The sequence below is a fragment of the Myxine glutinosa genome, chromosome 7 (assembly GCF_964187855.1).
Source record: "Myxine glutinosa chromosome 7, kmMyxGlut1.1, whole genome shotgun sequence".
NCBI lineage: Eukaryota > Metazoa > Chordata > Myxini > Myxiniformes > Myxinidae > Myxine > Myxine glutinosa.
This window is the reverse complement of record NC_136267.1, coordinates 77,396,590-77,421,507: the sequence shown is the minus strand read 5'-3', so window position 1 is coordinate 77,421,507 and position 24,918 is coordinate 77,396,590. Positions and strand designations below refer to the sequence as shown.

Genomic DNA, 24,918 nt, shown 5'->3' with positions numbered 1-24,918 from the left:
TGTCCGCATTGCCTGCAAGGCTCCAGAGGAACCATCTAGCAGTGCGTCATTACGGATTATAAATTCAGATACTGTCACAAGTGCATGCAAAACTCACAGTTACCGACCTGGTTTCGCCCTTGTTGGGGCTTCATCAGGACAATGCAGTGAGGCTTCCATACACTTGTAACTCTGTGAACCTTTCGGTTTTTATATCAGTCACTATGCGACCATATCATCAGTGGAGAACCGCCACTGATGATATGGTCGCATAGTGACTGACATAAAAACCGAAAGGTTCACAGAGTTACAAGTGTATGGAAGCCTCACTGCGTTGCCCTGATGAAGCCCCAACAAGTAGGACACCTTGCTGGCAGTTCTCCACAGGCGGTACGGACAGGTGCATTTGATGATTGGCTTCACAGTCGGGTATACAAGGGTTGTTGCGTTCTGTATTAGTGGAAAACAACTGCTGCACGTCTCCAAAAGTTCTTGCCGCTTCCTCTGGAGATGGTCCGTCAACTCGACAATGCTGTTTGTCATGGAGTGGTGGCTTTACGAAATTACGGCATGAAACAGCGTGCTATTGCTTGGCAGTATGGCATCACTCAAGGTCAGGTGTCAAAGATCCTGAAACGAAATGCTCAGAGGGGTGTCCCTACTCCAATACCGAGGCCAGGACGTCCCCGCAGAACCACAAGGAGGGATGATCGCCAGCTGAACCGGTTAGTCCACAATGGCCGTACCAAGTCAGCTAATCGGCTTAGGGCTGAGTGGCAGCAACTGACAAATGTGCCTGTATCCAGAAGGCTAGTCAACCAACGACTGGTTCAAGCAGGCTATCGTGCCAGGCGTCCCCTGAGAAAGCCACGCCTGACCAGACAACACCGCCAGCGCCGATTGCAGTGGGCCAGAGAGCACCGTCAATGGCAGCCAGGACACTGGAATCACGTGATCTTCAGTGACGAGTTTAGATTTCTGGTCTATCGTCATGATGGCCGCGTCCGAGTGCGCAGACAAGTGCATGAAGCCTACAACAAAGATTGTATAGTGCCAAGAGTCCAAGCTGGAGGTGGTGGGGTGACCGTTTGGGCTGCTTTTCATGCAGGGGGCAAAACTGCCCTGCTTGTTCTGAATGGAAACCTGAACCAGTTCAAGTACAGGGGCATTCTGGAAGAAACATTGTTTTCATTTGCTCATGCAGCCTTTCGAGGAAACTGTCTTCCAAGATGACAATGCACGGCCTCATCGTGCTCACATGATCCAACACTTTCTTGCTGACCGTGGTGTAGAGCATATGGAGTGGCCTGCCATGTCCCCGGATATGAATCTGATAGAGAACTTGTGGGCAGAATTAACGCGTCAAATCGACCATTTGGACCAGCAGCCGACCTCTGTGCGTGAATTGCAGCAGGCTATTGTCACTGCATGGCAAGCGATTCCTGTCCAAACCTTGGCAAATCTCGGGAACAGCATGCCTCAACGTGTACGTCCTCTCCTGAATGGTCGTGGGGGTTACACGAAGTACTGAACTGTAATTTTACTGTCCGTAATCCCAGGCGTAATGTAACTTTTGTCTTTGTTAAAAAAAATTTTGGCTAATGTGCAAAATAAAGAGATACTTCTGGAAAACGTACAGAAGTTTAACACAGTACTGTCCATGAATTGAGTTCAATATCAGTTTACATCACTTTGAAGGATCAATTTATTTGTTTCAAAATGTCAAATGTGGTTTTTGTTTCTTTTAAAGGTCACATTAACAAAATCTAGAATAATTTCAACATAATTCCAATGAACGTTTGGTTCAAAGACATCTTGAAAAGTAAGTTCACCCCCACAAAAAAAATTCCATATTAAATGCCAAGTCTGTATATATATTGTTGCGGTTTTGAGAACCCACACTTCTTGTAAATATCACATCATTAAAGGTTAAGGGTAGCACCCCATAGGTAGGCCACAAGCAACACGTAGGTCACCATAGGACGTCAGTTATTTCATAATATGTCTTAGATAATTGTGGCCCTGAACGGATTTCTCTCATCTTCCCTTCCGGTTCTGGCTGGAGTTCCCCAAGGTAGTGTTCTGGGCCCTGTGCTATTTCTGGTCTTCATCAATGACCTCTCCGACTCTCTGGAAAATCCTCTCTATCTCTTTGCTGATGACTCCACTATCTGCCGCTCCATTCCTCATCCCTCAGATCGGCAGTCTGCAGCCTCCTCACTCTCTGCAGACCTGGACAAAATCACAGACTGGTCAAACAAGTGGAACATGTCTTTCAATCCTGACAAATCTCACACTCTTACAATGTCTCTCCGAAAGGACCGACTGGACAACCCTCCCATCTACTTTCTCAACAATCCTCTCCAAGAAGTTCTGTCGCTCATGGCCCTCCCAATTTGTTACGCGCCTTGCCAGCAGCGTTCGCAACCTCGCTGGGCTTCCGCCCAAACGCCGCCATAAGCCACGAGGTGAGGCCCGGAAAAAGGGGGCGGAGCGCCAGGAAGAAGGTGTGGCCACGTCACCCAGCCGTCAGGGCGGGGCCGGTAAGCAATAACCAGCCAACCAGGGCTGGAGTGACATCGCCTGATAGGCGTGGCTTTTCGGCTTGCGGAGCGATCACTGGCTGGATTATAAAAGCGAGCGCACAAAGCCCTTTCAGAGGACTGTCCAGGACAGCTGCGATTTGGAGGACTGTGCGAAGGTTGACCTTAGGACGGTGCGGAGAGGACAGGACTTGCACAATTGGCGCTTGCGTACAGGACATTGGAGAGGGGACGTTTGGCGCGAGTCGTACAAATATTACGTACGCCGCCAGGATACCAGCCTTCCCCCCGTGATATAATTGTCCGTTCGCGTTACACTGTGAAGAGCTGCCTGCCGGGTTTTCCATCGCCTGGACCGGAGCCGGACTGGAGCCTGGACGCGCTGGTGACCTTCCAACCTGTTCATCTGCAATCCCCGTGTGAGTGACTGTGTGTGAGACGGGCCCGTTTGTCCAGGGAATAAGTTAAGCCTGTAATTAAGACTGCCCTGTGTGCTTTTCCTTCCTCTTTCTTTCTTGTACATTCTTTCATTTCCTCTTCTTCTTCTTGTACATTTGTAATAAATTGCCCTGTTCTTTCTGGTTTCCTCTTATCCGATCGCATCAGTCTTTTCTCTAATTGGGTAAACGTGGCACGATCGCAACCGCTTAGAATCGGGTTCGTCATTGTTAACAGCTCCGGTCGCGGATTGCTATCCGCTCGGCATATTCCATCCATATCCGTGATTCGAGCGGGAGTTATTCCCTCGTTTCCGGTCGGCGTTAGTACTTAGGTAGTAGCGAATCCCTCGGCCTAACAAACCCCACATAACGCCGCGCCCGGGAAGGGCGTTATAACTTCCAGGACTCGCGTCGGCCAGATAAAAGGACAAGGGGATTAACCTCCCCCCCACCCCCCCTTGATAAGGGGAGAGCCGACATCGGAGATCCACAACAATTGGAGTCGGGGAGTGGGATTTGGAACCCGAACCAAATTTTCTATCTTTTGGACAATTTGGTCAAAATTACGAGTGGCCGAAATTTTTATTAACACCTAAATTTTAAATCGTGCCGTGGATAGCCAAGGCGATCGGATGCCGGTGGGGGTAGAAATAAATGAAGAATTAATAACCCAGGACCCCCGGGAAGAATTGGGAAAAGAGGGAGGGGAACATTGATAAGGGTGCGGCAGCTGGCAAAGAAAATGGCAGCACCTCGCACATGGCGGCGAGGGTCGAGCCCACGGTGCCAACGGACTGGGACCTTTTAATGGCACAATTGATGACATTTTTGACCGAGTGGGATGAAGAAAACAAAATGTATGCCATGGGGATCATATCCACCAGGGAAATTAACAAAATGGGTGTTCAAATGACTAATGAACTAAAAGAAATGATGGCGGAGCCAAAGAGAGATATGGAAAAATTGGGGGAAGACATTGACCGCAGGTCGAGCGGGAAGGGCACACGGGTATGCGATGGGGTAGCGCGGCTTGAGGAGCGCGGGTTAAGCAAGGTGGAGCAAAGCACAGCCGGGTGGACCGGGGTAGAAATCGCGACACGGGGGATGGAGAAGCCGACAACGGCCGAAGTAGAAAATAAAATTTTATTAGCGCCAGCGGTCGCCGAGCTGAATAAGGAAAATGAAATAATTATGGTGGAAATTGGGATTGAAAAGACGGCGGACTTAGAAAAGCAATTGCGGGAGGAAGAGATGGAACTTGTGCAAAGTCTGTGTTCACGTCATGATGCCGTACTTGTTAACCCAAATGAAAGTTTGCAGCTGCGTGTGGAGAAAATGATCCCGATGGTAAGCCGGGCTGTATATGGCGCGAAAAGGTTTGGCGCGAAAGGAATTTTCGCGCGCTTGGGATCCCGGCGTCACCCGGGCGCTTGTGGAAGGTCCGTGGTACGCTGTATGAAAGGAAATGGCGCGAGTGAGGAAAAAGCATGCGCCGAAGCGCGAGTGTAACAGAGTGTGAAAGTGGGAGTGAGTGCGACAGAGTGTGAGATGCATGGAGAGTGTGTGCGAGGATGCACACCTGAGTTGGTTGTGGAGAGTGTGCGGAGATGCACATTAGAGCATGTGATTGGGTGTGCAACAAGAGATTGCACACCCGTGGGTAGGTGTGCGCTGAGTGGGTGTATGCAAGAGTGCACACGCACGGTGGTTACGGAGTACGTAACGGGGGAGAGTGCACGGGAGGACTGCGTGGAAGAAAGGTGCGTAACAGAGGAGTGTGTGATGACGGAGTGTGCGAGTAGAATGAGTGCGCAAGAAGGTGCGCGAGAGAAGTGCGTAACGGGATGTATGGGATGTGTGAGTGAGAAAAGGGTCGCGTGTGGATGTGAGCATGCGATTGGAGCATCGACACAGACCGGGGCAGCGCTTAGGCCGACGTATAGCCGACGCGAGCTCTCGGGGCGTGGTGTTCTTTGTGTGCTGCGGGGGCCGGCGGGGATCGTTGCTGCGGCGCTCTTGAAAGGAGCGCCGTGCACGATTCGTGCCGGCCCCCGCCCTGTATGGTTGGTGCCGCGCCGTGGTGGTAAAGGCAATCGGCGAGGTTCAAGGGGAGGTAGGAGAGTTCGGAGCCACGCGCCTTGGCGAGTGTGATGCTCCGACCGTGGGCGGTTGGGTCATCGTGCGTGGGAGCGTGGGACCGCGAGGACCCGCGCCGAGATGGGGCCCTGAACCTCAGCCCGTCCATGCCTCCTCCCCGGATCAAAAATGCCGGACGGACCAAACCTACAGGAGACAAACCAACCGCATGGATCGCTCGGCCTCTCGAGGTCGAGCCGTGATGACAATGTATTCCCACTTGGAGAGGCTCAAGTATAGTGGACGAATGAGAATAGTGTACCCTACGTGGGGGAATGGTAGTTAGACCATTCCTCACACTCCGGGCTCATGAGCATTAGATTAGGGGGGTGGCAGTGTTAGGCACATGGGGGGCCAACAATGGTCACCTCCATGGGGCACCGAAGCTAGCCGAGGGAGGGCTAGGATAATTGATAGGGAATTTAGAAGACTGTAGGGACAAGATTTAAGCAGCGACATTGTACTGTAGAGGGGACGTAGAGAGATTAGGTGGATGTTAATGACGAGGGAGTGCATAGTGTAATGGGATGATGGGGAAGCATGAGTTTTAGGGGAAAAGCAGTTAGCTAGATGATGCTGTGTGTGTGAGAAATTGTGAGTAAAATAAGTGGAATTGTGTTGAGGGTATGGAAAAAGGAGTGTGTGAGCACAAGAGGTGTGCAAGATATTTGGGGTGTGAAAGGAGTGGTGTGTGAAATAAATGCTGTGTGAGATAAAAAGGTGTGGAATGCTTGGTATGGAATACAAGCGTTACGCCTAGGTCCCCCGTCGGTGAAGTGATGCGAGTTGACAAAGTGGAAGACGCAAGGCGGCCATCTTGGATTTCGACGTGGCGACCCAATTTTCAATGGTGTTCTCCCTTATGCATAGATACACCCACACACCAGATTAGAAGTTGGTACTTCGCTTATTTTTCCAAGATATTTCGCTCACAAAGTTCAGACATACATGGCGGTGGCCATCTTGGATTTTGACGTGGCGACCCAATTTTCAATAAGGCTCTTCCTTATTCCTAGATACACCCACACACCAGATTATAAGTTGGTACTTCGCTTATTTTTCAGGATATTCATCTCACAAGGTTCAGACATACATGGCGGTGGCCATCTTGGATTTTGACGTGGCGACCCAATTTTCAATAGCGTTCTTCCTTATGCCGAGATACACCCACACACCAAATTAGAAGTTGGTACTTCGCTTATTTTTCAAGATATTCATCTCACAAGGTTCAGACATACATGGCGGTGGCCATCTTGGATTTTGACATGGCGACACAATTTTAAAGAGCGTTCTTCCTTGTGCCTAGATACACCCACACACCAGATTAGAAGTTGGTACTTCGCTTATTTTTCGAGATATTTCGCTCACAAGATTCAGACATATATATGGTGGCGGCCATCTTGGATTTTGACGTGGCGACCCAATTTTAAACAGCGTTCTTCCTTGTGCCTAGATACACCCACACACCAGATTAGAAGTTGGTACTTCGCTTATTTTTCGAGATATTTCGCTCACAAGATTCAGACATATATATGGTGGCGGCCATCTTGGATTTGGACGTGGCGACCCAATTTTAAACAGCGTTCTTCCTTGTGCCTAGATACACCCACACACCAGATTAGAAGTTGGTACTTCGCTTATTTTTCAAGCTATTCAGCTCACAAGGTTCAGACATACATGGCATCAGACATACATGGTGGTGGCCATCTTGGATTTTGACGTGGGTTGGAGCCACACACCAAATTTGAATGCGGTCCTTCACTTACGCACGCACGCATGGACGGACGGACACACGGACTGAGGGGAAAACCATAGTCCCCCTTTCGCTCCACGGTGCGACGGGGGACAAAAAGGTGTGGAATGCATGGTGCGAAGGAGTGAATGGGGGGAGATGGACCCATTCACGAATGTCCGGGGTGGGTAGTGTAAACCCAGGTAGAGGACTTAGGTAAATTGTTTGGATATTGACACCTGTGGTGCAGGTAGTGGCAAAGTAGTGCTTTGGAGGGTGCATGAGTATATGGAATGGCTGGGCGTGTGGTTTAATTGGTGTGTATGGTTATTGGGGCACTCCGCCACTGGTAGTTTGTCGGCCAGGTGAGGTCGCAGGTAGGCTCTGGGTGCCAGTCAGAGTAATTTTTAGTTGTTCAGTGGGGCCTGAGGATCCAAGGGAAGGACCCGGGTTGCCCAATGCCAAGGAGGACATCAGGGGGGTAAAGTGCCAGGAGGGGCCTTCCCCAGTTTAGGTAGTCGCAGGAGCAGGTAAGCTCGGGTGGCGACTTCAGTGGCGGAGGTGCGCAGGTAGTTGGACCTGCTAGTGGAGCCACACGACCCAGCCCCGAAATTGTGCAAGGGCACAGTATGAAAATTTGTGGGAGTGAGACCCAAATTTCAGGGGCACCGCAGAGTGGGCAATGGGAAATCGGTTTTTAGACCCAAATAGTTTAAAGAAGGCCGATTGGCAGGGTACGACCCCGGGTAGTCTAAGAGTTAATGTCAGTTAGTGTAGTTAGGAATTGAGGAATTCCCTTCGCGCCATCCACAGCCATGCACCGAGGAGGACGAAGCTCCACACCAGGACCAAGTGAACTGTTTGAGTGGGTAAAGACGCATCATGACGTAATGAGACATTGTGGTTGTTCCATTCCTTCCTTCCTGGGAGGGATTGGGAGACGAATTTTGGATTAGAGGGGGATATGGGAGACAAGACGTAGACACGAATTTGTAAATACAAAAAAGGGCTCGGGTAGTGTAAGCCTACGTTGGGGGGTACGGACGGCTAGGGACGAGCCTGCTCTGCTCGCTCCTCCGCGCCCCTCATGCTGCATTACCTTGTTTTGCTGTGTACCATTGTGCCCTTGCCGCTTTGCTGGTCGTGCTTTGTCTCTCCCCCCACCCCAGCACCATTTTGGAGGTGGAACTGTGCAGCACCATCAACCTGTGCAGCATTCCCTGCTGCGCCGTGCTACATCTGTGCAGCACCCCTGCTGCACTTTGTTACACCTGTGCAGCACATTGCTGCCACAAACACTTTGCTGCACATATTACACTTATGGACCACAGGTTTTGTGGCCTTACACCTCTACTGTGCAGTATCTTGCTGCAGCATCACCTTGCATCTTCGGACCACTTGTTTTGAGTGGCATCAATGTCACGCAGTCGGACCACATAGGGTTGGCCCTGCCTGGCAGAGAAATAAAACGAACACATTTGTTGTGTATTTTTTTAATTATGGTGTGCTAGGGACGAGAAGGTTGGTAAGTTTAACAAGCGTTACACCTAGGTCCCCCGTCGGGGAAGTGATGTGAGTTGACAAAGTGGAACACGCAGAAAACATGCTATATGATATGATATTTCGCTCACAAGGGTCAGACATACATGGAGGCGGCCATCTTGGATTTTGACGTGGCGACCCAATTTTCAATAGCGGTCTTCCTTATGCCTAGATACACCCACACACCAGAAGATACTTCGCTTATTTTTCAAGATATTTCGCTCACAAGGTTCAGACATATATATGGTGGCGGCCATCCTGGATTTTGACGTGGCGACCCACTTTACAATAGCAGTCTTCCTTATGCCGAGATACACCCACACACCAGATTAGAAGTTGGTACTTCGATTATTTTTTGAGATAATTCGCTCACAAGGTTCAGACATATATATATGGTGGCGGCCATCTTGGATTTTGACGTGGCGACCCCATTTTCAATAGCGTTCTTCCTTATGGCGAGATACACCCACACACCAAATTAGAAGTTGGTACTTTGCTTATTTTTCAAGATATTCATCTCACAAGGTTCGGACATACATCGCGGCGGCCATCTTGGATTTTGACGTGGCGACCCAATTTTCAATAGCGTTCTTCCTTATGCCTAGATACACCCACACACCAGATTAGAAGTTGGTACTTCGCTTATTTTTCAAGATATGCAGGTTACAAGGTTCAGACATACATGGCATCAGACATACATGGCGGCGGCCATCTTGGATTTTGACGTGGGTTGCACCCACACACCAAATTCGAATGCGGTCCTTCGCTTACGCATGCACGCACACACACACGCATGCACGGACGGACGGACACACGGACGGAGGGGAAAGCCATAGTCCCCCTTTCGCTCCGCTGAGCGACGGGGGACAATAAGCCCCGAAGAGCAGGAATGGCCTGTATGCCGGTCCGGGGGCTAGCCAGTTTGATATACGCACACAGAAGATGCAAGAAGCAAGATGCAAGAAGCAAGCAGCAAATGAAATGTGAATTTGAGTGTGTTTTTGTGCTTTCTCTCCCCTCCAATCTTCTTTCCAAAAAGGACAGGTCCTGGGTATTAGAACTGTAAATAAGGAGTAGGGTTTTGTGCTTGTATATAAAAATGCTGCCCACCGGCTCTATGTTTAGTTTGAAACAATTCCGGATTCGGTTAATTGTGGGCGTGATTCTGTTAGAGTAGCCACTCAACGCAGTAGGTGGGACATATTTAGTGTTGTAAAACTGTCGAATACATGGGTTAGAGTAAATGTTAGAGGGAACCACATCTATATGTCACATGTAACAGTAAAAGTTAGTTCCCAGATCTTTCTCAAAACTTGTCGTTCCAATTTTTGTAGGTTCGACTCGGGGACGAGTCTGATGAGGGACGAGTCTGATGAGTCAGTATAATAAAGGTTAAAATTTCGCCCTCATAGTTAGTCACACAAGCAACATGTAGCCTCGCGATAGTGTAGTTATCTCTTAGGATTTGTGAGCTTAGTCCTTTTCCTATGTTAGTTCTGCGTTGAGTAGAGTAAGGAGAATAGGTCCTACCTCTACTGACTATCCCACCTCCCTAGCCTCATGCTCCTTTGCGCTGACTTTGGTTCAGTTTGGGCGAATTAACACGAGGCAGGCCTAGGAGGGTCGGGGCGGTGCCGAATGAGCAGCGGCAGAGGAGCTGACTGTAAGCACGAGCCGCCAACCAGGGCTCAGAGGTTGTGGCGGCAGCACTGCGTCACAGGGCGTGGTTGGAAGGTTCGGAAAGGTTCAAGAAGGTTTGGGGCGTATCTATATAACCCGTCGCGCAAAGCCCCCGAGAGGACTGACGAGAGGACTGAGCACCAGTGGTTGAGAGTTGAGTTCCAGAAGCGCGGTGAGCCGAAGAGGACTTTGAGATATACGCGATCGCATTGAACCAGGATACGCGCTGATATATAAAGCGACGCTCGGTTGAGCTTAAAGCCGAGCTGCGTACAGTGCATTAAGTTACGCGAGGGACTACAGCTGTGTAACCGCCAGCCGCGCTGAGAGACGCGCATTTTCCATCCTACCTCATCGGCTGCCTTTTGTTCAGGAGACGCGCTACGAGGTTCCTTCCACCACCTGCTTGCCATCTTCGCGGGACGTGCTGGGACCGTGGAGAGCCGGACGGGGCCGTTCCGGGACGACCACGTCGACGCGGTTGGCCTGAACATCAACCTACCTGCAATTCCCTGTGAGTGTGACGGGCCCGAGTCTGGGGTTAAGACTAAGACTGACTACGTGCTGCTCTGTGTCTCTGCGTCCACCGATCATTGTATATACGTGTGGGAATAATAATTAAACCTGTGTTCTTCTTTTTTCCATTCGATTGTTCTCGTGATTTCCTCATTGACTAAGCGTGGTACGAGTAGAATCGCTCGAATCGGGTTCCACTATTAGAAAACTGCACGGACCACGTGGTACTCATTCCGCTCGGTGTACCCAAATCACACGTGGCTCCTGCGAGGCTTGCTTCCCCGCTTCCGTGGCGGCGCAGGGATTTAGGTACGAGCGAGACTTGGTCCTGAAACCCGACCTTGCGTTTTGCCCGGAAGAGGCGTTTCAAGTCTCTCGGTTCCGCCAAGCCCAGAAAGAACAAGGGGTTTAATCCCCCCTTGGCAAGGGTAAGAAGGGCGGCAGAGAACCGTAACAATATATATATTTAAATATATATATAAAAAAAACAAAAAAAAAAACACCTTTGGAGGCCATTTTTCCCCGCAAGCAGGGGTTGGCCTTTTTCGGGAACTGTGGTTGTTGTTGTTTTTCGGTCCCCTTTTTGAAGCAATGTTTTACGGCCGGACACCCTTCCTGACGCCAACCCTTTTTGCCGCCTTTAACGACAAGCAGGGAATTACCAGTGAACTGGTACTCAATTTGCCGACCTCGGAAGGATGACAGGCTGAGTCAACCCCCCTGGCGTTAATTCAGCGATTGACCGGGATTCGAACCCAGGATCCTAGGATCCTAAACCGGCACCCTAGCCGCCAGCCCAACACCAGGGAATTTTTAAATATATATATATAAAACAATATTTTAATATAGTAGGATACAACAATGTACAGACTTGGCATTTAATATGGAATATTTTTCTTGTGGGGGTGAACTTACTTTTCAACTTGACTTAGAACCAAAAGTTCATTGGAATTATGTTGAAATTATTCTAGATTTTGTTAATGTGACCTTTAAAAGAAACAAAAACCACATTTGACATTTCGAAGCAAATAAATTGATCCTTGAAAGTGATGCAAACTGATATTGAACTCAATTCACAGACAGTACTGTGTTAAACTTTTGTACGTTTTCCAGAAGTATTTCTTTATTTTGCACATTAGCCAAATTTTTTTTCAACAAAAACAAAAGTTAAATTACAACTGGGATTACAGACAGTAAAATTACAGTTCAGTACCGTGTAACCCCCACGAGCATTCAGGAGAGCACGTACACGTTGAGGCATGCTGTTCACGAGATTTGCCAAGGTTTGGACAGGAATCGCTTGCCATGCAGTGACAATAGCCTGCTGCAATTCACACACAGAGGTCGGCTGCTGGTCCAAGTGGTCGATTTGACGCGTTAATTCTGCCCACAAGTTCTCTATCGGATTCATATGCGGGGACATGGCAGGCCACTCCATATGCTCTACACCACGGTCAGCAAGAAAGTGTTGGATCATGCGAGCACGATGAGGCCATGCATTGTCATCTTGGAAGACAAAGTTTCCTCGAAAGGCTACATGAGCAAATGGAAGCAATGTTTATTCCAGAATGGCCCTGTACTTGAACTGGTTCAGGTTTCCATTCAGAACAACCAGGTTAGTTTTGCCCCCTGCATGAAAAGCAGCCCAAACGGTCCCCCCCCTCCACCTCCAGCTTGGACTCTTGGCACTATACAATCGTCGTTGTAGGCTTCATGCACTTGTCTGCGCACTCGGACATGGCCATCTTGACGATCGACCAGAAATCAAGACTCGTCACTGAAGAGCACGTGATTACAGTGTCCTGGCTGCCATTAACGGTCCTCTCTGGCCCACTGCAATCGGCGCTGGCAGTGTTGTCTTGTCAGGCGTGGCTTTCTCAGGGGACGCCTGGCACGATAGCCTGCTTGAACCAGTCGTTGGTTGACTAGCCTTCTGGATACAGGCACATTTGTCAGTTGCTGCCACTCAGCCCTAAGCCGATTAGCTGACTTGGTACGGCCATTGCGGACTAACCGGTGCAGCTGGCGATCATCCCTCCTTGTGGTTCTGTGGGGACGTCCTGGCCTCGATATTGGAGGAGGGACACCCCTCTGAGCATTTCGTTTCGGGATCTTTGACACCTGACCTTGAGTGATGCCATACTGCCGAGCAATAGCACACTGTTTCATGCCGGAATTTCGTAAAGCCACCACTCCATGACAAACAGCATTGTCGAGTTGACGGACCATCTCCAGAGGAAGAGGCAATAACTTTTGTAGACGTGCAGCAGTTGTTTTCCACTAATACAGAATGCAACAACCCTTATACACCCGATTGTGAAGCCAATCGTCAAATGTACCTGCCCGTACATTTTGTCATGCCACCTGTGATATAATCCTGTTATTGACTTCTTGCTGTGACAGACAATCAGTGACATGGTTCTTTTAACAAAGAAATCACCGAAGCATAAAAGAAACTCACCAGATTGATATTCTGAGTTCAGAAAGGAAACCCAAGTCAAGAAAATATATATATTCCATATTACATGCCAGATGTGTGTGTGTGTGTGTGTGTGTGTGTGTGTGTGTGTGTGTGTGTGTGTGTGTGTGTGTGTGTGTGTGTGTGTGTGTGTGTGTGTATGTATGTATATATATATATATATATATATATATATATATATATATATATATAAAAAATATATATATCTATCTATAATTCCAGTAATCTCTGTGTGTGTGTGTGTCTGTGTGTTTGTTTGTCTGTGACCGCTGTTTCTCGACAACCACGGGTCCGATATACTTGAAACTTGCCAGGTATATTGCTGGGGACCTGAGGATGTGCCTTTTCAAGGTTTCATATTAATCGGAGAAGTAGTTACCGAGCTATGGCGATTTATTTACCAACCGTTCGCTTTGGCTTTGCGAATGGACCAAACCATTTCATGTAAATAGAGGGGGGGGGGTTCTACCGTACTCGCAAGCCGTTCGCTTTGGCTTTGCGAATGGACCACACCATTTCATGTAAATAGAGGGGGGGGGTTCTGTGGTCGTTACTGCCACGTGGTTTCAAAGTTGTTTTTGTTGTTGTTGTTGTTTGCACGCATGTTTTTTTGCACCCACGTACGGGCACGCCCTAGTATATATAAATGTATATACGTATATATATATATATATATATGTATATATATATACATATATATATATATATATATATATATATATATATATATATATATATATTGTTGCGGATATGAGATTGGCCTCCATCCATATCCGCTTGTAAATATTCCCCTATTTCCCCAATACTTCCCAACTATCCCCAATCCCCCATTCCCTAGTCCCATTTTCTGTAAACAACACTCTGTAGACCCGACCTCCCCCTATTTCCCCCATTAAATGTCGCATCCAGGTCCACCGCATCTCACGTAGACAACTATAGGACATCTTGCTAGTTATTCTTAGTCTATGTCAGTTAAGGACTCGTTTCCATTAATTCTGACTCTTCGTTGCACCAGAATGTGATTGTATGGCACCGTTAGGAAGTTTAGGACCTCCCAATACCTCCCCGCAGCTCTTCCTCACGGTTCAACAACAACAACAACAACAACAGCGGCGGCGGCGCGGGGAGTGCGCGTCCTCACTCCGGCTTGGTTAGCCGCCATCGAACATGTGCTCGACGGGGTTACCACGTAGGGGCTCGCTGTCAGCTCCTCGTCAAGGGCGGAGCCCGGTAACCCCCCGCACCCAATAGAAGCGGCGGACCGATTCCATCTGGGGCGGAGCCAACGAGCCGAGGGCGTGTCACTCCCCGCTGAGCATGCGCAGGAAGAGGGAGGTGACGTCAGATACGCGCTGGACTTGAAGGAAGAGAGACGCCACCTCCGAGCGCTGCAATACCTCCCCGCATCTCTGGACCGGACCGTGTTTGATTCTGCCCCTGAGCCAAGGTGCACCTTGTGCTATCGACTGCCTGTCCTTCCCTGCCATCAATCCCTGTGTAAGTCAGTCTTGTTCCGTTTGTCTGTGGTCTGTCAGGGATAAGATAAGACTGTAACTAAGTGCCCATCTTTTCTGTGCTTTACCTCTTACCTTGTAATCTACCCCTTTTCTGCACCACCAATTATATCCTCCTCCGGAGGTCTTGAGAACTGTACCCCCTTGTGTCGTTTCATTCATCCCAGCCGTTGTGTCCTTTCCTTCATTGATTTAGCATAGCGCGATTTGGTCAACGCCGGGTGGAATCGGGTAAACTGTGCGAACACGGCGGCCATTCCGATCGGCCCATCATAACATCTAAGTCGTGTCCGTAACAATATATATATACACACACACATACATACATACATATACAGTGCATTCAGAAAGTATTCAGACCCCTTCACATTTTTCACATTTTGTTATGTTGCAGCCTTCTGCTGAAATCGTTTAAATTTTTTTTTTTTTTTTGTATACAAGATCGAGGCTCGTGAAAGAGCGAACATTAATCACACAGAAAGACAAACAGACACACAAAACAAATAACATCGGGAGCGGTAGACAAGATGGGGAGAGAGGGGGAAGGACACAAACACAACATTTGAGAGCAGGGACCGAGAGACATGGAGACATCGAGAGAACTGTGGGAGGGAGAGGGCTTTGGGGAGGAGGCATGGGAAGGGGGGGGGGGGGGGGGTGGGAGAGGTATAAAACATATGGACACTGCAAAGACTTCCAGGAAAGAAGTTGGAATTTCAAACAAGGTGGATCTGGGGTGAATTAGTGGGGGTAGAAAAGATCAAGGTTTTGGATGGGGGAAGATAAGAGATGGTGGTGAACAGCTGTTTTGAAGACCTGGAGGGAGGAGTGTGATTGAAGTGAGTGTGGGAGTTTGTTCCAGAGGCGGGAGAAAAGAGGAATGAAAGAGTGAAGGTGAGCAGAGAGCCGAGATTTCGGCAGTTTAACCATCAGAGGGTGGCTGGCAGATCTTGTGCGACCTGTAGGAATATTTGGGGGACAGAGCACAGAGAGAGCTGGGGGAGCAAGGCCGGAGAGGAGTCGGTAGAAGACAGAAAGACCACCTACCTGCCTGCGGTGAGTGAGTGAAAGGCCCTCAGAGATAGGCCCTCAGAGATAAATTCATTTTTTCCCTCATCAATCCACACTAGGGTGGTCCAAAAAACATCGATCTCTCTGATTTTGATGCTCTACTGGATTATTGTTAGAAATGGTCTAAAACATTCACCCACCAAATATTTTCGCTCAATTCCTTCTCGAAACTCATACACTCTTCAATTGAAATATGGCGTTTTTCACCAAATTTGGCTAAATGAGAACAATCCATTAGCAACCTAGGTGGAAAAAGTACATGCACTATTGTACTAAGCCATTTTGTGGTTCATGACTTTTTGCATGCGCTTACGCCTGTGAGTGTGAAATCATCATGGTCGAAACATGTTTGACAATGCTTGAAACATGTTTGAAACATGTTCATACATGTCTGACTCATGTTTCGACCATGAGGACTTCACAGGGGTATGTACCATCAATGACATTATTTAGGAAAAAAATATTTCTAAAGTCTTTGTAAGTCATTAAAATTGACCAAAATGACAAATTTATATGTTGAGTGTGTATGAGTTTATAGATGACTCAGATGCAAAATATTTTTTGGGTGAATGATTTAGACCATTTCTAACAATAATCCAATAGAGCACCAAAATCCAGATAAAAAAGTGGTTTTTTTGCATTTTTGGACCACCCTAATCCACACTCAATACCCCATAATGACAAAGAGAAAACAGGATTTTAGAAAGTTTTGCAAATTTTGCCTACAAAAAAATTTCTGCTGCATTGAAGGTTCCCAAGAGCACAGTGGCCTCCAAAATTCTTAAATGGAAGAAGTTTGGAACAACCAGGACTCTTCTGAGAGCTGGCCGCCTGGCCAAACTGAGCAATCGGGGGAGAAGGGCCTTGGCAAGATAGGTGACCAAGAACCCGATGGTCACTCTGGCTGAGCTCCAGAGATCCTGTGTGGAGATGGGAGAAACTTCCAGAAGGACAACCATCACTGCAACACTCCACCGATCTGGGCTTTATGGCAGAGTGGCCAGACGGAAGCCAAACAGTTAAATCTTGGTTTCATCAGACCACAGAATCTTGTTTCTCACAGTCTGAGAGTCCTTAGGTGCTTTTTTGCAAACTCCAAGCGGGCTTTCATGTGTCTTTCACCGAGGAGAGGCTTCCATTAGGGCCACTACTCGTACTCGAAGGGGGATATTTTTGATCGCTTTTCCCGTCACTTGGGACGGGTACGCTTCCTTGTTCCTCAAGTTCCTCAAGTTCCTCAGATCCAGAAGTGAACAAGATGACGATTCGCTGGTTTGACAATATCTTAACACAATCATGATTTAACATAATATTTTGTTATATTAATGCTATCGTATTAATTTTTGATTAAATTATGCTGTTTGGAATGAAAACATAGAGATTGAATTTAAAACAAAATGAGGATATGAATTGAGGGTTTCCACTCATGACATTCACGGATTCACCATTTGCACTTTCGCCATTGACTGGGAAGAGAAACATTCAAATTGGGTTCGTTTTTTGCCCACTCAATCACGAACCTGCAGTCTGCCTGATGTTCGACTGAAGATGGCACAGGAATGTGGAATTTATTGGTTCATGTTTTAGCATTGGCCGTTTCCGCATTGTTCGTTTGCTTTTGGTTTCCCACCCGTGCATAGCAGGGGTGCCTCGCAAGTAGCATACAATAAAAAGAATGGCCATTTCGATTTTTCGAACGTCTTCGCATCCCAAGCAAATATTTTTTTCCATATGGTATATGACTTGAATATCTTTATCAGAAGTTAGCTTCTTTTGTCGTTTGTTTCCTCAAAAGAATCCAGAAACTCGATTGACATATCACATAAAGCATGTGAGTACAAGAAAAAAAAGGGTTAATTTCAGGGAGACTTCAAGTTTCCTTTTAACTCATCGCAAATAAATGCAAGACTTCATTATTAGCAATTTAAAATCAATAATCACAATAGCCGACCTAGTACGACTAGTTTTTGCATTTTCTGTCTTCTTACAAGAAGACAGAGCCTGGTGTTGGCTTAGCGGTTAAGGTGCCGGCTTGGGATCCTAGGATCCTGGGTTCGAATCCCGGTGGATCGCTGAATTAACACCAGGGGGGTTGACTCAGCCTGTCATCCTTCCGAGGTCGGCAAATTGAGTACCAGTTCACTGGTAATTCCCTGTGTGTCGCAAGAGGCGACTAACAGGGTTGGTGGCAGGAAGGGCATCCGGCCATAAAACATTGCTTCGAAAAGGGGACCACAGTGCCCAAAAAAGGCCAACCCCTGCTCTGCGGGGAAAAATGGCCTCTAAAGGTGGTTCTGAAGGTGGTTCTTACAAGAATACCAGTTGTAAAAGCCAAAGCATTAAATATGACATCAAAGAATATGGATGAATGAGAATCGATCCCACCTGATCACATGACTAATCATGTTAGCATCCAAAGTTCAAATCGCAGGCTTCAATGTTTGTTTGTCCACCGTCTATCATCCTCATCGTACATATGTTAAATGTACAAGCTCCAGCATGAACACAAGTTGACATTTTAAATAGGTTGCACTGGACAATTGTCGACGAACACAGATACGACACGGGTCCACAATACACGCCTTCGAGGCAACAGACAATAAAAGGTCGCACCACCAACATCAAGGAAACGGAAAAAGTCGGACAACAATGTGAACAATAACAATAACAGCAATGCAAAAAATATCAGACCAGACCTGCAGAGCAGAACGACCACCGAGTCGGCCTTGGCTGGGATAAAGCCGAGGAGGAACACATTCCGGCTCCCGCAGTTGTAGCATTCGAGCACCGTCTCACCCAGATTCCCATCCTTGTGCAGCGTAACTTCCTTGCACTTGGCACGCACAAGGTGATTGACGATGTGACTGCACAGGTAACAGCAGGAAACATAAGGTTCGTCAAAATATATCGCAACCTCATAACGACTCACTAATTATCAGCAAATGTCCACCTTTTTGTATTTCACGAGATGGCAACAGAAGTGACATGTCACAAGATGCTGTTTAAAACGAATCTCAATGGCACCCAGCTTTTTTTTTACCTGCCAGAGGTATTCCCACGACCATTGCAAAACCACTTCTTGCTGGTGTTGCAGTACACCACACAATTGGGATCGTGAATACCACAGTAGCTGCAATGGAAAGTTGTTAAACATGTAGGCCCAGGTAATAAAAGTTTGAACAGCGCAGAAACCACAGCCAAGTAATATCTGTAATCAGTTATTTACACATTTCCATCCGAAGATTATAGTGTACACCGAGAGCAGAGTGAAGGGGGATACTTTAAGCCTCTGCCGCTACACCTGTGTTAAATTTAAATGGTTCAAGCCTGGTGTTGGCTTAGCGGTTAGGGTGCCGGCTTGAGATCCTAGGATCCTGGGTTCGAATCCCGGTCGATCGCTGAATTAACGCCAGGGGGGTTGACTCAGCCTGTCATCCTTCCGAGGTCGGCAAATTGAGTACCAGCTTGCTGGGATGAATGATCACGGTGTGTACCCCGATTTAGAATAGGTACACCGTATCCCTGCGCATCGTAAGAGGCGACCAAGGGTTGGCGTCAGGAAGGGCACCCGGCCATAAAACATTGCCTCAAACAGGGAACCATGATTGTCATGGGGCCCGCAAGGCTAACCCCCGCTCTAGCGGGGAAAATGGCCTTAAAACGATCATTCATTCATTCATTCATTTTTCTTCATCGCATGCAAGCTTCTCAATTATTAAACTAAACTATTCTGATAAATCTGTTGATAAGTCTGGCTTACGCAACTCAGTAAAGCTATCCTTTTCCAGTTTGCCGACGCAATCCTCCAAAAACAAAAGTTTATCTTTTGGAACATTTCCATGATTGTTCAGTGCGATTCACCCCATGGACTTCTCGCCATTGCTGGAGATGTTTTTTTCTGTCCAATGAACAAGAACTGCGCACAACCATATTCTACATTAGTGTCATCCTCAAAAGGAAACTTTCCATCCGAGGTATGTGTAGCTGTCATTGAGACCGATAGGAGTATTCGTCTTCAAAGTAGCCGCATGACGTTTTGTTTGAGAAAAATCAATCCACACCTTGCAAAACTAACAAACACGAATATGGATGCGGATGGATTGATGAACTCACTCTCTCTCTGTCTGTCACTCACTCACTCACTCACTCACTCACTCACTCACTCACTCACTCACTCACTCACTCACTCACACACACACACACACACACACACACACACACACACACACACACACACACACACACACACACACACACACACACACACACACACACACACACACACACACACACACACACACACACACACACACACACACACACACACACACACACACACACACACACACACACACACAATTAATTGTACAGTATTGGTTGGTTGTTCCTAAACTTAAATAATTTAAAGGATTGTTGTAAATTATGTTAATTTCACAACATCCCATATTCAACTTTATTTAAATTGTAAACCTCAAACATAGTTTCTCCACCTAAAGCAAGAACGTCAACCCGTAAGCAACTGACTAGTTTCCCGACTGCATGGATCATCAGCTGGGGGCGTGCACGCGCGCACACACGCACACACACACACACACACACACACACACACACACACACACACACACACACACACACACACACACACACACACACACACACACACACACACACACACACACACACACACACACACTTCATCAGCTGGGCACCGTTCTTCTTCGAGGTTTCGATCCTTTCAGCCCAGGACCTCTCCAAATGGCGGATCCACAACCTCGATCATGGATCCACATCAATAGATGGTACATCAGTAGATCCACAACCTCAGTTGCGTCCAGGCAGTCAGTCAACCCATCAATGCACCAACATATTGCATCGCACATTTGCTACAGGTCAATAGGTAAACTATATTTGAGGTTTTACATGTAATTAATTCTTTAGTTTCTTTTAACTTGTAACATCTAGCCGTTACTGTACAATTGATTATATTGTTTGTGGTTTTCATGCTTTGAAATGTAGTTGAACAAACATAAAATATCATATAAATGTAGTTCAACAAACACATTAAAATCACATCAACAAAGAATCAACATATAAATATATGAGAAACAGTATAGTGGATTTTCCACCAAAAGATAATGACAAATCAGCAGAAGTAGCCTCACCAAAAGAAATGTCAATCATCACACACACACGCACACGTAATACACACACACACACACGTAATACACACACACACACTCACACGTGAGGACACACACGTAATACACACACACACACACACACACATGTGAGGACACACACGTAATACACACACACACACACACACGTGAGGACACACACGTGAGGACACACACACGCAGACACGTGAGGGCACAGACACGTGAGGACACACAGACGCAGACACGTGAGGACACAGACACGTGAGGACACACACACACACACAGACACGTGATGACACACACACACACGCAGACACGTGAGGGCACAGACACGTGAGGACACACACACGCAGACACGTGAGGACACACACACGCAGACACGTGAGGACACACACACGCAGACACGTGAGGGCACAGACACGTGAGGGCACAGACACGTGAGGACACACACACACACAGACACGTGAGGACACACACACGCAGACACGTGAGGACACACACACGTAGACACAGACGCACACACGCAGACACGTGAGGACACACACACGCAGACACGTGAGGGGACACACACGCAGACACGTGAGGACACACACACGCAGACACGTGAGGACACACACACGCAGACACGTGAGGACACACACACGCAGACACGTGAGGGCACAGACACGCAGACACGTGAGGGCACAGACACGTGAGGACACACACACACACAGACACGTGAGGACACACACACGCAGACACGTGAGGACACACACACGTAGACACAGACGCACACACGCAGACACGTGAGGACACACACACGCAGACACGTGAGGACACACACACGCAGACACGTGAGGACACACACGCAGACACGTGAGGGGACACACACGCAGACACGTGAGGACACACACACGCAGACACGTGAGGACACACACACGCAGACACGTGAGGACACACACACGCAGACACGTGAGGACACACACACGTAGACACAGACGCACACACGCAGACACGTGACGACACACACGCACGCGGACGCAAGCACGCGCGAGGACAAACACTCATGCAGACAAACACGCACGTACACAGACACGCACACGGACACACGCGCACAGACACAGACAAGCACGCGGATAAACATGAAAGCAGACAAACGCACACGGACACAGACACGCGCACATACTGATACACGCACGCACGCGGATAAACACGAACGCAGACAAACACGCACACGGACACATGCACTACTCTGCTGGAAAAATATATAAAGTACGGCTGGATTCGAGTACCTGCAGGCGTGCGGGGGAAGATCCTTCGAATAATAAGCATCTTCTTCGTCCTCCTCGAAGTTCAGCTCAGCAAGGGACTGCGTCACTTTGGCAGCCGGGTCGTCCAAGCCATTGGGCAGAGATCCTTGCGAACCGTTTAACTGCAATGGAAACCCACGGGATAATTAGTCGAAGAGCAACAAGAGAAAGCACTCGGGACGAAGCACCGGCAGGTATCGGCAAATCGGGACAAAACGAGAGGAGAACGCACCTGGCTGTACGCGGGGGTCTCGACCTGACTTCCCTGACTCGGTAACTGGCTCTGACTCTGGCTTTGTGAGGGCAGAGTGAAGTCCGTGTAATCGAAGTCCGTCGCTTGCGTGTCCGCGCCTAACAGCTCGCCTTCTTCGCTGTCAAGGAAAGTCAGCGACTGCGAGCTGGGCCCGTACGCGTCCACACTCATGTCTGCGAGCGGCGGTGTAAACGAACGAAGGAAAGGACAAAGATAAAGACGACCAAACGACGATACTTTACAAGCCTCGGGGATTAGGCCTCAGTGAGCGCGCGCTCGACGGTTCGTTCTTCCTTCTCCGCCAAACCGGTGACGTCACACGAAAAACCTTCGGCGTCAGAAAAAAAAAAAAAAGGACGGAGTGAATTTTGAACATCGCGACAAATAATCCGGTTCACACGAGGAAGACGAATTTTTAATGAGGCAAATTAAACATCCTGAAAGAGCTACCCACCACCCAAAAAAAACCTGTATAACTAACTGGTTCGTTGGTTGGTCGGCTTGGCGGGCGGGCTGCTCGGAGTCGGTTAACGATGGCTTTGCTGGTTTTTTGGGAGAGGATTCATCGATATTTTATCAAATTTCCAATGTGAAATTATCGATACGTACTATTCTTGAAACATAAGTCATAATTATTAAATAATCGTGAAAGTGGTTTCCAGCCCAATTAGAGGGTTAAAAAAACCACGTCACTACCCGTAAAACTTGATCTTTTATCAGAAACTGGTTTAATTTTTCACCTTATATCACAACCAAACAATAATATGAAGATTTAAAACAAACTCCCATGAATATAAATTTGGGGAATAAAACAGCCATGTCGGTGATATTAAAATATTAAAATAAGAACGATCCCGAGAGGCGACTGTGATGCAGGACGTTGGAGACGGTGGTTACAGAAGCGGTGTGTGTGAGATGGTCGAAGTCACGCAGGAATGTGTTGTGTTTATTGCTGAACTAGTGGAGGCATTTTATAATGGTTCTTCAGAAAAAGGACGGTCGCTGAGGATAGAGAATCATAACTTCCGGGTGGTGGGGCATGGTCATGAGGGACGGGGTGGGTTGGTGTGGTTCGGTGTGGTTGCAAATTAGCAGAGTACCCACACCCCCCGGGGTGGGTTGGTGTGGTTCGGTGTGGTTGCAAATTAGCAGAGTACCCACACCCCCTGGGTGCATCGAGTTTGCGCATTACTTGCCGAAAAAGTATTGTCTGTGTTTTGCAAGAAGGCGATGGATGTTTCATGTTTGCTGTGTTGTGCGCTTAAAAGGTTGTAGATGGTCTAAAGTAAAAGTAAAAGGTACGTTCCAACAGCAGTTAGCCTGCGGTGTAAGGGGTTGAAAGGCTATAATCTCAAGCATGTAAAAAGGGTTTTAAAAAGGTCGAAGTGGTCTGAAGCTCAAAATGGTCCAGGGTCCAAGCTGTCTAACATGTCTGAAGGGTGTAAGGGGTCGAAATGGTGTCTAAAGGGGGCCAAGGCATTTAAAGGGGTCGGTGGGGTCTAAAGGCTGAAGGGGTCTAACGGTCAAGAAAGGGTCTTTAAAGTAAAGGGGTCTTAACGGCATTGAGGGTTCTCAAGGGTCTTAAGGGGTCTTGGACAATGAAAAAAATGTTAGAGGTGGACAATGAAAATGAAAAAACCTTTTCTGTAAGGTAATAAGGCAAAAAAGAGAGGAAAGTGAAGAAGTGAAAGTGGACAAGGGAGGGGGACTTGTAAAACAGCTGAGTGACTGCAGTAAAAATGCTGATGGTTTTTCAGTCATTTTGTGGACATTAACATGGCTCGTCTGATCAAGATGATCTTTGCTATTATGATCAAGATAATCTTGGCTATTATGATCAAGACAAAATTGGCTGATATGATAAGATAAACATGGCAAGCATGATAAAAATAAACACAGTTAGTATGATAAATATAAACACAGTTAGTATAATAAATATAAACACGGCTGGTATGATAAATACAAACACGGCTGGTATGATCAATATAAACACAGTTAGTATGATACATATAAACACGGCTGGTATAATAAATATAAACACGGCTGGTATGATAAATATAAACACGGCTGGTATGATAAATATAAACATGGCTGGTATGATAAATATAAACACGGCTGGTATGATAAATATAAACACGGCTGGTATGATAAATATAAACACAGTTAGTATGATAAATATAAACACGGCTGGTATGATAAATATAAACACGGCTGGTATGATAAATATAAACACGGCTGGTATGATAAATATAAACACGGCTGGTATGATAAATATAAACACGGCTGGTATGATAAATATAAACACGGCTGGTATGATAAACATAAACACGGCTGGTATGATAAATATAAACACGGCTGGTATGATAAATATAAACACGGCTGGTATGATAAATATAAACACGGCTGGTATGATAAATATAAACACGGCTGGTATGATAAATATAAACACGGCTGGTATGATAAATATAAACACAGTTAGTATAATAAATATAAACACGGCTGGTATGATAAATACAAACACGGCTGGTATGATAAATATAAACACAGTTAGTATGATACATATAAACACGGCTGGTATAATAAAT

The 24,918-nt window shown here is 47.2% G+C and overlaps 1 protein-coding gene across 1 annotated transcript in view; it reads right to left on the bottom strand.

Moving 5' to 3' along the window:
- UPF1 (UPF1 RNA helicase and ATPase) overlaps nucleotides 1–22,650 on the bottom strand; it is an 86,950-nt gene extending 64,300 nt beyond the window's left edge. Inside the window, exons 1-4 of the mRNA XM_068122568.2 lie at nucleotides 22,313–22,650; nucleotides 22,063–22,202; nucleotides 18,673–18,762; nucleotides 18,329–18,496 (exon numbers count right to left, since the gene is read on the bottom strand). Coding sequence (XP_067978669.1) covers nucleotides 18,329–18,496; nucleotides 18,673–18,762; nucleotides 22,063–22,202; nucleotides 22,313–22,504 — 590 coding nt within the window. The 5' untranslated portion in view covers nucleotides 22,505–22,650. The remainder of the gene's footprint in view (nucleotides 1–18,328; nucleotides 18,497–18,672; nucleotides 18,763–22,062; nucleotides 22,203–22,312) is intronic.
- Between the last annotated feature and the right edge of the window lie 2,268 nt (nucleotides 22,651–24,918).